General features: G+C 42.8%; 1 protein-coding gene across 4 annotated transcripts in view; it reads right to left on the bottom strand.

Moving 5' to 3' along the window:
* Positions 1 to 5,431: 5,431 nt before the first annotated feature.
* PLPPR1 (phospholipid phosphatase related 1) overlaps positions 5,432 to 15,466 on the bottom strand; it is a 237,688-nt gene continuing 227,653 nt past the window's right edge. For all 4 annotated transcript variants that reach the window (XM_045840446.1, XM_045840449.1, XM_045840448.1 and 1 more), the window contains exons 6-8: positions 14,979 to 15,155; positions 11,412 to 11,543; positions 5,432 to 6,485 (exon numbers count right to left, since the gene is read on the bottom strand). In XM_045840446.1, the coding sequence (XP_045696402.1) occupies positions 6,453 to 6,485; positions 11,412 to 11,543; positions 14,979 to 15,155 (342 nt within the window). In that variant the 3' untranslated portion in view covers positions 5,432 to 6,452. The remainder of the gene's footprint in view (positions 6,486 to 11,411; positions 11,544 to 14,978; positions 15,156 to 15,466) is intronic.

Genomic DNA, 15,466 nt, shown 5'->3' with positions numbered 1-15,466 from the left:
CTGATGAGTGGCCCAGCTCCTCATAGGCTCAGACTGGTACCAGTCTGAGGCCTGGAGATTGGGGAGCCCTGATGCAAAGTCTTTACGTAACAGTAAAAGACAGGCTTTCTCCCAGTCCAAAGGCTCAGGGCCTTTGCAAATACCATGATGTTACCACACTCACAGAAAGATAAAGTAGACCAAACAGAGGTATGTTCTGGCCTCAGCAAGAAAGGTTCAGGGAATGTCCACCGTTGCCCTGAATGAGAAAACTCGGACAAAGAAGAAGAAAACCATCAACAGAAGAAAACCAGAGAAAAGTCGTCTTGGCCATGGAACCAGGGCTGCGTAGTGGGCTTTTCCCAGGGCTCATTGGAATATCCTTATACCCGATTTGACTTCTGTTGTTGTTGGGATTTCATGCTCACCAAGCAACACTTTAACTAATAAAGTGCTTTTCTGGGCCTCTCAATTACAGGATGGGGTATGGGTAAGGGAGGTCAAATTCTGGACACTAGAATTTCCACCATCAATTAATAAATGGTTATTTAGTTTATGTTTTAGTTTTAGTATGGTGTGTTAGAGATAACGCATTTCTCTTTGCATTTCCTTGCTCCTTCCCTCCCCCCCACACCCTTCAACCCTGTCCCAGTTCTATTTACTTGCCTTGGGGGAGTTTTAGGATGGTTACAAAAATAACATGAAGAGAAGGAAAGTTAATGTCCCTGAAGGAATTAATTTTACATTAAGAGACTGGCTTAACCGGAAGAGTTGCAATTACACTTAATTGGCAAGTTAAGTTTAGCCTGAATAGGGTAGCTTTGTGGGTTGGGCATATGTTCTATTGTTAATTTGCTTACAAATGAAATGATCAAGCCTGTGTGAGTCTTGTACAGGTACAGATACCAGCATCTTCCTCATACAAAAAAGAAAGTGAAGGTAAAAGACATATAATAGCCCTGGCTGGTGTGGCTCAATGGATTGAGTGCTGACCTACAAACCGAAAGGTCGCTGGTTCGATTCCTGGTCAGGACACATGCCTGGGTTGTGGGCCAGGTCCTCGGTTGGGGGCACACACTGATGCATATTTTTCTCACACATTGATGTTTCTCTCCCTCTCTTTCTCTCTCCCGTTTCCTCTCTCTAAAAATAAATACATAAAATCTTAAAAAAATAAGTTTATTTTCCTCCCCTCTACTCAGTGGGATAGAGAGGCTCCATAGGAAGTTTAGACTGGTTTCAGAAAATATTTATGCAGAGCAATGGGTTAAATATTTTATCCTGCTACATTTAATAAGTAAGAGTCGGTCACAAACTAACAGGTCACCTTTGAGGAGCGGTGAGGTATATACCTGGCATGTGGTGACTTCTATCCTGAGAATCCTGCCTGAGGGATCAGGTAGAATCAGAGACCTCATCTTCCTTGCCTTGACACCTGTACCCACCTCTCCCCCACCAGCCTCCCACCACAGCTGTGGTAAAGTCACTATGAAAAGCTATGGAAATACGGGTGGGTGGGTGGGTGGTAATTCTTTCCTCAGGAAGAACATCGTAGAGAATGTGGCAGTTGAACTGCATCTCAAAATACATATTTTTGAAGGTTCTAGAACAAAGATGCTACAAGAATGAGAAGGAATAAGTCTGATGAAGGAATACATCACTAACAATCCTATAAGGATGCATATCAGAGTCCTGTGGTATCATCTAATGAGTTTTTGAACAGAGTTAGATTCCAACTTCATACCAAGGAGGCAAAAGTTACCTTGGTAGAGCTGGTACATGGTCATCAAGTTCAGCGATTCATCAGGCAGTGGTAGGTTAATTCATACATATCCAGCGGGTGGTGGTATGACTGATGTTACCAAATGCGTAAACATCTATTTTTGAGGAGGTCAACCAACTCAAAATCCCTCGAAGGGTGACTTAGTGCACAAGCGATGACTAGTTCATTCGCCCTTGATGTGGACATCATTGGGCCCAAGATCCCGAACCAGTGAGCGCCTCCCTGGAAAACAGGCTGCTGGCGTGGGGGGTCACCTGCCCCCGTGGCTGCCGGAGAGCAGGACGGAAGAGATGCCCAAGTGAGGGAACAGCTGACTGCATGGTCCCTACAAAACGCAGAAACTCTGTTGGCTGCAAAGAGGGATAAGAAGAAGGTAGTATTAACATTAAATACAGAACTATATATGATGAGTCTAACTCCAATGAGTCTGGATTGACTCAATTCTGAAAGACTGCAGAATATCACTTGAAATTGGGAAAAAATTGCTTTACAAAATGATTGAATGGAGATATGACTGTACATAACAACATTAAATATCATTGTCCCCTCCCCCGCAAAGAGCTATTCTCTTTTCCAAAATATTTGAGATAAATCGAGAGACGGAAGTTCCATTAAAGCTGGAAGGCTAACTAAAAAGAGCGCAACACTTACCCCACCCTCTACTCTTCACACAGGCTTCCTCGGCTTCCTGGGAAGGCGATAGAATGTAACCCTCTGTAGATGCCAGCACGAAGGAGACCGAAATGGACAAGCCACACTGATGACAGAGGCTCCAGGCTCGAGTGGTGTCAATGTCGCTTTTCTGGGCAAAGCCATTTCTAATGCCAGAAGTGCGCGTGGCGTGGCCTGGGCTCCACGGGAGCCAATGGGCTGGAGAGTAGGGTCAAACTCAATTTCTTTTTCTTTTCAGCTTTTTGTCTATTGCTGAGAAGGGGAGTTGCATTTAGGAAAGTTTCTCTAGAAAGAGAGTGTTCCTGAAAGCTGTGATCCCACCACATCGCAGGCAGCTTCGGGTCCTGCTGCGTCCCTCCGGCAGCTGTCTTTCACACCCTTCCAGTCCCCCCTCTGTCGTTGCTACCACTGTCCCAGTCAAAGTCACCGTCACACTTTGCCCAATGCAATGAAAGTCTCTTAACTGAAAGTCTCACTTCTGTTCTTGATTTGTTTCAACTCATTCATTCTATACAGAGAAGCAGCCCAGAAGGACTTCTTAGAAATACAAATCTGATTCTGCCATTCTCTTGCTTACTAAGGGCTTTCGGTCCTCTAAGGGCTCCCCATAACTTTAGGATAAACTCTAAAATCCATCACAAGGCCTCCAAAGTCTCCAACACACTCACCGGCACCATCAAACGTCTCTCACTACACTCTAGCCACTCTGGTGTTCCTTCACTCCTTCACGGATGTAAAGTTCTTTCCTGCCCCAGGACCTTTGCACATGCTGTTTCCTAGGCCTCATATGCTTTTCTCTGCTGTCTAGTCACCTCTTACTCATTCTAAGATATATGTCACTCCTTTAAAGAAGACTTTCCTAATAACACTATTTTTGCCTTATCTGAATCAGGTCCCCCTTTGAAGCACTAGTTATATGTCAATTGGTTTACGCTGCTCTCCTTTTCTTCCACTCGACTCCAAGTTCATGAGGGCACGAAGCAGGTCAGTTTGTTTTGTTGCATATTCCCTGTTCTCAGTATGAATCCTGACACACAGTAGAGGCTCATTAAATACTTATTCAGTGAATACATGTATCAATGGATCCTGGGACAACTGGCTTAAGAACAAGAGTGCAAGCGAGAGGTTTGGTGTCCATCACAAAATTACCATGGTAGTACAAGGGATGATAGTAAATGAGAGACCAGTTTTAGGACGCATCTTAAATTCAGCGAGGGAAAAACAGTGTAACAGTCTTAATGTAACCCACTCCTTAAAACCAACTAGGGCAATCTAGCATTTGATGTGTCTGCTTCCAAGATATCTAATGCTACTGAGAGGCTCCGGTAGTTGTATATAGGAGGGGGTATAAGGGGGCTAAATGGTAAAATACAATGGTAAAAATACATAAAAAAATAGGGGAATCAAGTCCATTTTTTTAAAACAAAAATGCTACTCTTGGTTCTTCTGTTCTTTAAATCATGCCACAGATACACACTCCCTCTCTTTCTGAGTAGGGGACTATGCCTGTTTGCATTCTCTGAGTCAGGAGAGCGACACACAGCCCAACGGGGAGATCTTCAGGACTTACCGAAAGAGGCACCCACATGCCCATGACTGTGGAGGGCAGTCTCTCACCCTCAAGTGAGTGGAGCCTCCTTCAGCCAAATTAGGAGGAAGTCTGGAATCCAAATGTTTGATACATTTTGACTATTTGCTCTGTGTCAGTCCCTGTTCTGGGCGCTGAATCAAAGAAATAAAATGTCTTGGATATCCTCAGGGACTGACCATCCCAGGAGGGTGCTTATGTCAACACAGTTTATTGGCCTCTTTTGTTTCTTCCTACTTCCCTCTCACGGTGAGGCAGACTTCTCAGGCTGCTTTGAGCTTTCCTTAAAAAGAGGTAGAGAAGATCACTGCAGGATTCATTCTTTCTGAGGCTAAGTGACCACTTGTCCTGCGTAGACAGAGAGCTTTGTCTCAGTAGAAGGCCCATGGGGAGGGGTCCCTAGCCCTAAGAAATGAATCTTAATTGGCAGACTTGAAAGATCAATGTGAGGTTTGTGAAGGAATCTAGGGCTAGATAAGGGCAACACTAAGGTTGGCAAGGCATAACAGAAGGAATCAGACTAGCTCAGGGATCCCTAGGGCGTGCGCCCAGAGATGCCCTTTAAATGCCATGTACACCAGTGTGGGTGTCCTGTGGAGCGTAACACAGTCAACACACCCCAAGCTGAAGGCCAGGTCATGGGGGTCTGTGGCTAGAGATCTTGGAACATTTCTAATTGGTCCTTCAAGGTTAAAACTGGACAGAAGAATACAAGGATAACACTGATGTTATCCACTTGACTGAAGTTCTTGGAAATACCATCTGGTCGTCAGACATTTAAATGGCCTCTCATTGAGACAAGAAATGTGTCATGTAAAATCAGTATAGCCTGACAGCATTTTCCAGAATGTCTTATGAACATGAAATAGAATTGAACGCTCATTGTTGCTTAAAAAAAATCCTAAAATATGCTTAGAGAATGAGTCAGACTGAAATGTGGCAACATTACACTTAGGTAGCTTATACAAGATTGGAGAGGGGAGAGCTTGCAAATCATTCCTTGTCATAAGCAGAATGTGTTCTTCTTAGGAGGTGCTCTTTTTTCACCTCCACCACCCCCTGAACCATCTACGTAGGTACATCACATCGAAAAGCCTTTGAAGGCATCAAAGGCATCTGGATGTAGTGGAAAGAGTGGAGTTTGGAGCCGGGAAGACCTGTAGTCTAGTAACTACACTAGATGTACTGTACGTGATGCTGACACGTACAGCCTCTCTTAGGACTTAGCGCAGCAGGCATGGAACTGAGAAGTATAAACGTGTACCTGGTTCCCCTCATTGAGACAATTCAGTTACCTCTGCCCAGTTGGATGGAGCTTAACACAAAGGACAAGAGCCAGAATACATTTTGTGATAACTTTTTTTCTTCTCTTTAGAAAAAAAAATATGTACAAAAAAAGGTAAGAAGAGTCAACGTGGAAGTGTCAAGAAAACATTCGGATAGGTACAGACAAGGGAGCTCCTCCCTTGAAGGAGTTACATATCAGTTATTACCATGCTAGAAAAATGAGATGCAGTTAAAATTCTAGAATGATTAAAAGCCACCAAGTAAAGCTGTTGCTCTGGGCTGTGGGTTGTAGAAGCTCTGAAACCCTTTCTGTAAAATAATACTGTGCAAACTGTAAAATATTCATTTTTGTATAAAGTCCATACAATACGATATACAAAGCTGTGGAGCTGACGGGGAGGCTGGTGCTGGCTGCGTTTGGGGAAGAAGACGGCAGAGTCACCTGCCTGCCCAAGGGCAGGATTCCAGGGAGGACTTGGGTTTCTTAGATGGGAGAGACCATTGTCTAAGAAACAATCGTGTAATCCCACTCCGCTCGTACTCAGGATTTTCTGCCACTTGTGTAACTAGGTGACTGCATTAACATTGCACTTGAACTTAGAATGCAATGACATGTGCAGAGAGCAGAACACAACTTTCCTGTTGAAAGTAATATTGCTTCTGCACAATTGATTTTGAGATTTTCCATTAACCAACATTGTCCTCCCCGCAACTCAAAAGTTAGCTTTCAGGGATATTCAAAAATTGTGAAGGAGGCAGCAACTGTGGTGATAAAAGATCAAAGTGAACTGTTATACTAGTTTTATTTCTGTGTTTATAAAACTGCGAAAAGAAGATTTGTGTACAAATATCACAAAACAACATTCATGGTTGAATAAATGTGGTTCCTCAATGCACACTTGAACAAGAAGAAAATTTTGTTGGTTTGAAATTCTGGCATGAATATATGAAAGCTGACCAAAAAAAAAAATAATAATCAGGGCAAGCTACATCACTTCCTCATACAAAAATGTACAAAACATTAGCCTCTAACTAGATAAACATAATACTTGTCTTCACAGTTTGACATTGCGTAACTGTGTGTCTTGAAGTATCGAATTGGAGGGTGATTGAAAAAAAACAGCTTGTGACACAGCAGCCGTCTCAGGTAACTTCGGTCATGGAAGCGGAGTGATTCTGCAAATACAAGCAGATACAGTCTTAGAGTTGGGGTGATTGACACCTGTACACACCCACTTTTCCCCTGAATATCCCTGGCTTTCCTGTCTCCTCCAGTTTGCATAGGCTGTTCCCTCTCTCCTCCCCGGCCTCTCAAATTGTTGCCTTTCCTGGTAAAGCTTTCCTGATTTTTCAACCCAAATCACATTATTTTTTTTCATCTAAATTTGTTCCCTATATACTTCTGCTCTATATTATATTTACTCAACTATATTTCAGTATGAACATTTAGGATCTCCAAGTAATTTTATCTGTATCTCCCATATTTTATAAGGTAAATTTTTAAAAATTTCCATGTTATTTATTCTTTGAATCACGAGTTATATAGAAGTGAGTTTAATATTTTCAAATGTATAGGGTTTCTTTTTGTTTTTAGGTGTCTTTAAAATTTTTTTTATAGAGAGTGTAGTCTGTGTGACAGTTTTGTAAATTTCTTGAGACTTGCTTTATAGTCTTATATGTAGTCTGTTTTCATAATTTCATACGTTGTTAGAAGGCTTATATATAATGCCCATGAGATCAACCTTATTAATTATCAATGTCTTAACTATATTTTGCTTGTTTATTAATTACAGAGGGAAATGTGTTCAAAAATCCTACTGTAATTGCAGCTTTCTCCATTTTCCTTGTAATTTTATCAGTTTTTGTTCATATGACTTGTTATATAACCCCTCTCTCTACTGTTTATATAATTTACACATACAGCTGACCCTTGAACAACACAGGTTTGACCTGTGTGGGTCACTTCTAAGCAAACTTTTCCCCAATAAATACTATAAATGTATTTTCTTTTCCTTTTTGATTTTCTCTATAACATTTTCTTTTCTTAAGCTTACTTCATTGTAAGAACATAGTATACCATACATATAACATAGTAAATATGTGTTCATTGACTTTCATGTTGTTGGTAAGGCTTCTGGTCTACAGTAGGTTATTAGTAGTTAAGTTTTGGGGGAGTCAAAAGTTACCTGTGGATTTTCAGCTATGTGTGTAGGGGGTCAGCTCCTCAGTCCCCGTGTTCAAGGGTAACTGTACTACCCCACCTTTTGCAGGCCCAAAGCTTTCTCTTTTGTTTGAACTTAAATCCCCCAGTCCATGGAATTATCAAATACCTTAAGAAACTGTGGCTATAGCTCTAAATGATTATTACAGGTTTCCGATTTTTGTTTGAGAGCTCAGCTCTGAATTGTAGAAACTGAGTATTTTGTATTTTTAAGGTACTTTGGTGTGCCATATTTGCAAAAACTAAGATTTGATGTATTTTTGCATTAATATGGAAAATAACCTCTTCTTTTATGTTTTCAGTTTTCTAGTATGCTTTCTCTTTGAGAATTGTTTTTTGGTTAATATTTCAGTCATGTATATATTTATAAGGTTCCATTTAAGAGTCAGAGGAAAATACAAAGTAATTCAACACTCTAGGATAACTAAATGGGTGACTTTGGGCATATTGCTTTAACTCTCCAAGTCTTTTTTCTATGTATATAAAGTCTGTGATATCACTAGTTTAGCATGAAAGGGCCCACTAGCATTCTGGGAATATTTTCTTAAATATAATTTTTTCACCCCAGAATTGCTGAATTAGAATCCCTGAAGTATCTGGGTCTCAGCATAGATTGAATTCTTTCGTGTGTCTGTATGTGTGTTAAAGAAAAAAATGTGTTCTTTCCCCCATCTGGAGATGTGAGGAGACTTTACACCACACCCAGAGTGGGTTAATGCAACTGTTTCTTCTCTCGTTTCTTTGTTAATATAAACAATGTTGAACAAGGAGACAAAGTACTCGAGGCTGAAAACTGCTCTGGTCTCTTGGGTGTGGTGACGCAGAGCCTGGGTCCCCGGGTGTCTTGAGGATCACAGTTAACTCCACAGACCCAGAAAATAGTGCTTTGGAGACTTGGCCATTTTTGTTTTGTTTGCATTCTGTAATTATTGACTTTTTGGTTTGTCTTTAGTGCTTGGGAAAGCTTTTAGAAAAATGCACCCCGTTTCCATCACCCAACTAAGGGGAAACATCACAGAAGGCAAATATTCAAATCCCAGCTGATGTTTCAGAGAGAAAAAAGCACGTTTGCTCGGGGCGGGGGAGGAAGTCCGTGCAGCTCGGTTCAAACACACTGTGCCCTGCGGCGTGTTTCCATTCCCCTGCTGAGAGGTGCGGATTTCAGAATGAAATTCCCCGTGAATGAAATGTCAGACCACATTGTGTAGCAAGCAAGGCCTTGAAGACATAGATGGGTCTGTGGTTTTAATTTTCAGTGGGTGACCTTGGGCATATTACTTGAAGTCTTTGTGCTTATTTCATGTATAAAACAGAATAATAATGCCAATTACAGGCCTATTGTGAGATTGAATGTGTTAGCTTACAATAAATGTCAAGTTTCTTTCCGTGATCAACACATAAAGGGTATAGTCTCCCAACTAATCAGGAAGAAACATTTAACACTAAAAGCAGGTGGGAGGTTCCTTGAATCTTCCACACTAGGGAAGGCAGCACGTGAGAGGTGACAACTTCCATGCAGCTTCCTGTAGCTTCATTTTGACCAGCCTGCAGAAGTCCTATTCATAGTTTCTCCTAGTTCTACTTTCCATGAAGGTTCAGATAGTGACTATGGTCCGATCTTAGGTTCTTGGTTTTGACTCAAGCATCTAGTTCAGGTTTTGGTTCTGGCCTGCATATATCTATCCACCAGGCATTATTTCACACCTATTGAATGCCAGGAAATATGGAGAATCAGTAAGATATACTCCAGACCCTCAAAGATCTCTAAGTCCTTGAGGGAGGCAAATAGGAGGGGACAGTACTGGCTTTAATTGTGAGGGGCGATCACAGAGGGACCCTGAGGGTCTTCTCGCCCAAGCCTGGAATTCAGGAAAGGCCTTAAACTGTATCCAGATGAAGTGATCGACATGGATACAAACATACGTGAGCAGATTTGAAAGAAGTTCCACTACTGCCTGTTGTGAACAATGATAAATCAATATATCATTTAAAATAAATTTTGTATCTATCTTGTGAATAGCAGTGTTTGAAACCTTGTTTAGCATTTCATTTTTCAATGTAAGTGGAATCCCTCAAAATGTGGCCTGGATGTCTCTTGGCCTGTTCAACTAACTCTTCAGGGTCCTAAGGGAAAGAGAGAGGGGAGTCTGGAGAAGGTTTCAGACTGGGGGTGGGACCGAGGGTGGTGGCTGAGCAATGTTGGGAGGAAGGATGGGTGGTAACGAGGTGTCCTTAGACCTGGCTGTTCAGGGCGAAGTAAACAGCACTTACAAGGGCACAGAGAGTGGCATATTTGTGGAACTAAGCAAATATTTCAGTTTGCCTTTTAAACTGACCTTTGTCTGTAATTGCTTCACCTCAAAAATAGAGGGAACCAGTCTGATCTCACCAATTTCAGAAACACCATTAGATAGGGAAGGAAAATTAGTGAGGGTCTATTACACCATTTCATTACAAGGTATCATTATTTAGGCTAATTTGCCATTCCACCTGCATCAACATGATACAGATAAACAAACCAGTAATAAATTTTTCAGTACTTTATTTCTAATTAGAACATTAAATACTGTATTTCATCTAAATACAGATTAAGGGAAAAATAAACAAACAAATAAACTACTTGGCACTGGACTTAATGGAGAGTCCTAAATATTTTTCCCAGGGTGAAAATAGTTTTATTGGGTTCTCTTCTGGATTATTGATAAAATTAGATAGGGTATCTGTCTCAGAGAGACAGCTGATAGATAATAACAGTTAAATGAAATAGTGAAAAATATTTTTATTCTATACTGATGTGAAGCACATGCTAATTCTGGGGAGGGGGGTGATCTGCTTTTCCCTTGCAGGACCTGTACAAATTGCTTACTAAGAAAACGCCGATTACGAACAAAATTTCAAGATAAACGGATTACAAAAACCCTGTTTTATGATTAGCCACGCCCCTCTCTGTCTGCTTGAACAGCGACCCATCCAGCTCTGTGACATGCTATGTGGCCCTGGACAAGGAATTTGACTTCCCGATCTTTTGTATTCCTGTCTTTAGCCTGGGAATGGGAATTCTACTACTGGTTCAGTAGGTTTTTGTTCAAATAAGAATACAGTTGTAAAGCACCCGGAAGACTGTCCAAGGCAAAAGTGAGTGAATAAAGCCATCTGTCAAGGCTCCTTTCAGCGAGCAAGCCTTCTCCACGGCTTTCCTTGTCTTCTCAGACAGAATAGATTTTTTCCTCATCTGTGTTCACACGGCCAATTTGGGACCTCTGATTCAGCCTGCCGGATTATGGTTACTCATCTGTGTCCCTTCCTAATCACCTGTGAGTTCTTTAAGGGCAAGGATGGTGTGGCTAATTATTTTCTGTACCCCTGGCATGAAGCAAGGCCCTGGTATAAGCAAGTGATCAGTAAGTATTGCTCTCTTGAATTTTTGATGGTTGTCATCAAAACAGATCCAAAAGGACACTGACATCGATTTGTTAATAACCTTTTAAATGTGCTTCTAGTTCGCATCTGCCACTAGATGTTACACAACCTTTTTTCCCAAATAGTGTCCTGATTCATAAATCAACTTGACTTCCCACATAATTGGTCCAACTTTTCTAACTGTGGAATTAGACGGGAGGCCAAGGAATCCTGAAGCAGATGAGGCTTAAGCTCAACATTACTAAGAACTTCCAGAGGATTCATGGTGGCCAAGCGCCAGAATAAATGCAGGACGAATCGAGGGGAGCTGCGAAGGTCTTGAGGGCCTTCATATCAGATGTTACTGCTGCTGGGTAGATGCAGCGGTGTTGTGCTTTGGAGAAGACAAATGGATCAGCTGACCTCCCAAGATAACAGGTCTGAGCCTGGGGATTTGGTTTGCTGAAACCGCTTTACTATACCTGTGCACTTAAGGTTTCCAGCGGGCTTTCTATCCTTGGGAAAGCCATTAGGGGCACTCCACGGGGATCCTCGGGTTTGGGTTTGGAAGTCGATTCTGGCGTTCCTTTAAAGTTATGGACCACGCACATTCCCTGCAGGACGAGGGGGTAAAAAGATTGGGTCAGACTACAGCCATCAAGGCCTGGCCATCTCCGAGGGTGGCAGGCCTTTCCTCTAGAATGTCACTGCCATAGTGACTTGTTTCCTTTGAGCCAGTGCATAGGACCATGGAAAGACCTGGGGCATGGTTTGGGGTCTTGGCTGAGCACATTCTCAGTGCTGATGAGACATCTGTTTGTTTAATCACCAGATGGCCAGTGAGAATCAATCCACACATGCGCCTGTTTCCTAACCTGTAAAGTAAGAATGATATGATACCTACCTCACAAATCTGTAGTGATGAAAACACGCGATGATGCATCCCACCTGATGATAGCACCTAATACAGATGGAGGGCCACTCTGTGTCTGGCGTTGTCTCCGGAGTTTTACCTTATTTCATGTAACCTCCTCAACAGTCTTACAAGAAAGGTGGTACCACTATCTCCAACTTGTGTGAGGAGGCACAGAAGCTAGATAACTTGCCCAAGGTCATAAAGAGATCTAAACTCCATAGCTCATACTACCACAGTGTTTTGCCTCTTAACAATTGCCATACATACAGCAAATACTCAAGCCTTGAACTCTTACCTAAGATGGTCATCCTTAAATTATATGACCACTGTTTGCTTGAGAGTACATAACTCATGCGGGACACTTTTCTTTTATTGCTTCTCTTAAAAAACTTCCCTTCTAAATTAGTACCCACTTTATTTCCTCCTGAGGCTCCCTCATACCTCAGTCTTTCTTCCTTTTACCATCAGCCCTGCTTCTGTTGCCCATGTAGAGTTTGTCTGTTTTTTTTTCATGCTCTCTCTGCCCTTGTTCTGCATCTTTGTTCCTCTATCCGTGCCTTTGAATCTTTCCTGTCATTCTTCGAACCCTGCGGGACCATTTACATAAATGTTCACTACTTTCCTCTATCTGTGCTTCAACTTCTTTCCCTCACAGAACAGGAGAAGTGGAAGGTGTTGAAGTTGAAGAGACTGGAGTTGAAAAGACTCAGGTTAGATTCATGCCTTATTGGTTGTATGGCCATTGGGCAAGTTACTTATCTTTGAGCCTCCCTTTCCTCATCTATAAAATGAGGATAAGAATATTGTTAGGGCTGCCCTGGGAGCACCTGATTTGGTGTACGTAACGAGGAGGGTATGTAGTTAATTGCTCAACTAATCATCTCCCCCCTTCCCCACACTTTCATTTTCACAGGAAACACAAAACAGCAGTGAACACAGGCTGCAAGTGTGCTCCTGTTCTCTGACTCTCCTCTCTGCTTCTCTCTGTCTCCTCTCCGAGTCTCTGCTTTGGAACGCTTCCAGTCGCTTCCATGACATCCTCCCCCTCCCACTTCCCAGCTTACTGTGTGCGCACCTGTGCAAATGCAGACACAGGGCGTTCTGCCTCCTGTTGGAGGAATCAACAGCAGGTGTGGGTCTTATATAAAGGTCATGTGTGGAAAACAAATTTTGACTTTTGCTATTGACTGGGAAGCCAATGATAGTCCAAATAGCAACTGAATGGTAGTGAGTCACTGAGAGAAGACAAATTTAATGGTAAAGCAGAATTTGTATATGGGACCTCAGGAAACACAAAGGGTTTTATAGATTTCATCCTGCAAAGGCCCCATGAAATCTCTCAGGACGGTCCACACTGCCCTTTGTCTCTGGCTGGGGTTGGCTGGCTCCAGGACTGATGGACAGCAAGATTGTCTGGCTTTCCTTTCGAGCCCTCTCCTTTGTGCACCTTTGATGCGTCTTTGAAAATCCTCTTTTCTCTGACATCACTTTTAGTTTCTCCCTCTTTAAAGAAAGCAATCTTAGGAAAACATCCCTGCAAGGTATCTTCTGGGTCACCCTCAGCACCACTTCCCCTGCTGCTGCACCCAGAGAATTTGCATCTAAGTCCATCTGCCACCACAGAAGAAAAGCCTCGATCCATTAAAAATAATTTTGAGCTAGAATGGAGTTTCCCAATCAGTGTTCCGAATGAATGTGAGCATTTTCTCTATGTATCTTAGCAGGTAAAAAACACTGGGAAACTCTGCATGAGTGGTTGGGAGAGCTATGGGTGTATTTGCATGTTGGGGAGGACAAGGAGTTAGCGCATAGGACTGTGAAATCTTTCCATGTGAGATGCCAGTCTTAGTGAGTGCTTTGGACCAGAAAGGGCAGAATGGAAGGAGGGACATCCAGACTGTGACAGCTTCAGTCTCAGATGGGAAGCTGGCTGAATACTGTTAGGGATTCATTTCATGTGCAACAGGTGAATCTCCAGCCCTGGCGACTTACTGTAAATCTTTCTGGGTTTATTTTAAGTCCTTGAAGATTATTAAAAACCTGCACCTGACGGTATGCCTATGCAATGGAATACTATACTAAAGGAAAAAGGAATAAATGGTTGCTACATGCAACGATGTGAATCAATCTCAAAATAATCATGCTGGGTGAAAGCTGCCAGGAAAAAAGAAGACACATTCTATGATTCCATTTACATGAAATCTGAGAAAGACAAACTAATAGAGAGTAACAGGAAGGAGACCAGTAGTGGCTCAGGAGTGAGGGAAAGGGGAGGGTGGGAAAGAAGGGGGTATCAGTATGTCAGAATTGATCAAACTGTACACTTTCCGTGCCATTTGTTATAGGCCTTTCATACCTCAACAAAACTGTAAAAGAAGACAAAAACAATAGAAATTAACCCCTTCTTTTCCAATCCAAGATTTCCTAGTTGAGCAGGTAGACAGGCCCCCATGTATTTGAGAAACTAAAGTATTATCAGGAATGTAAAAACACAGAGGAAACTGTATTAACCACAAGTCCAGGAACATTATTACATGTGGTTGAGAGGCCACTTGTAGCAGAAATAAGATGCACAAGAGGCACATTCGGATAATAACGGGTCTTCTGAAAAAGTCTGGGTGTGGTCAGCTGAGAGTCTTCATGTTTCTCAGTGGGATTTGCAAGCCTGAGCCCGAGCTCAGGGTCCTGGAATGCTGGAGAAGGGGCTACCTGCTTCCACCAGTGGTCTTTGGTCTCTGTTTTTCCCCCAAACAACACTGAGCTCTGCTCCCAATGCATCCTGAACAAATGTTTCGGAACAATGGTTCGGAGGTATGCCAAGTTACTGGTCTGCCCAACCCCAGTCCCAGGCAGTGTTGAAGAAAGTGGACTAAGCCATTCTCCCTGGGCACTCCTCTCCCTGATCCCCAAAGGGAATACAGCAATCATAGTTCTGAAAGACAGGGTATTTCAGAAGTCATTCTTCCAGCAAAAGCATGTATAATACCTGGGGAATAGTTAGAGCTCACAAAGGTTGGGGCCAGATGAACCTGGGCTTAGACTGTGACGTCTGGGAGCCTGACTCACCACAGTCTTGGGCAGCCTGTCAGAGGGTACAGGAAGGAAAAAGGTAGAAAGAGGGAAGCTGACCTACCAGAAAGAGGGCTACGGCAGTGCCCAGGATGAAGCCTGCGATCACATCGGAGCAGTGGTTCCTATACTCGGAGACCCGGTTGAGGCCCGTCAGGAAGGCCATGCACAGGGTCCCGAGGCACAGCACTGGCTTGGCCAGTCGACTGCTCTTCGTCTTGATTGTGCTTGTGATGTACATCTGGAAGAGGACAGAGACTGGGGAGTGACCGGGCAGCCTCCTCACACAGTGCACACCCACGCATGCGCGCACACACTCTGGCACTCAGAAGCGGGCTGTGCCAAAGCAACCGCTTCAGCTAGGTGAACAACTCCCCTCAGCCACTCAGGAAAGAATTTGGGTGGAAAACTAGTGCGGCGAGAACAATGGACAGATGCCCATTAATCACGGTGTTTTGTATTCTAGGGGACATGTGAACAGAAATTATGGTGACATGCAGAATGACCACATGATAATGATCAGATTCAGAAGACGCAGTTTTCATGCCACAG

This window comes from Phyllostomus hastatus, unplaced genomic scaffold, assembly GCF_019186645.2.
Source record: "Phyllostomus hastatus isolate PE091 unplaced genomic scaffold, TTU_PhHast_1.1 phas_contig_34, whole genome shotgun sequence".
NCBI lineage: Eukaryota > Metazoa > Chordata > Mammalia > Chiroptera > Phyllostomidae > Phyllostomus > Phyllostomus hastatus.
Note: the sequence above shows the minus strand (reverse complement) of the source record. Positions and strands in the feature narration are given on the sequence as shown.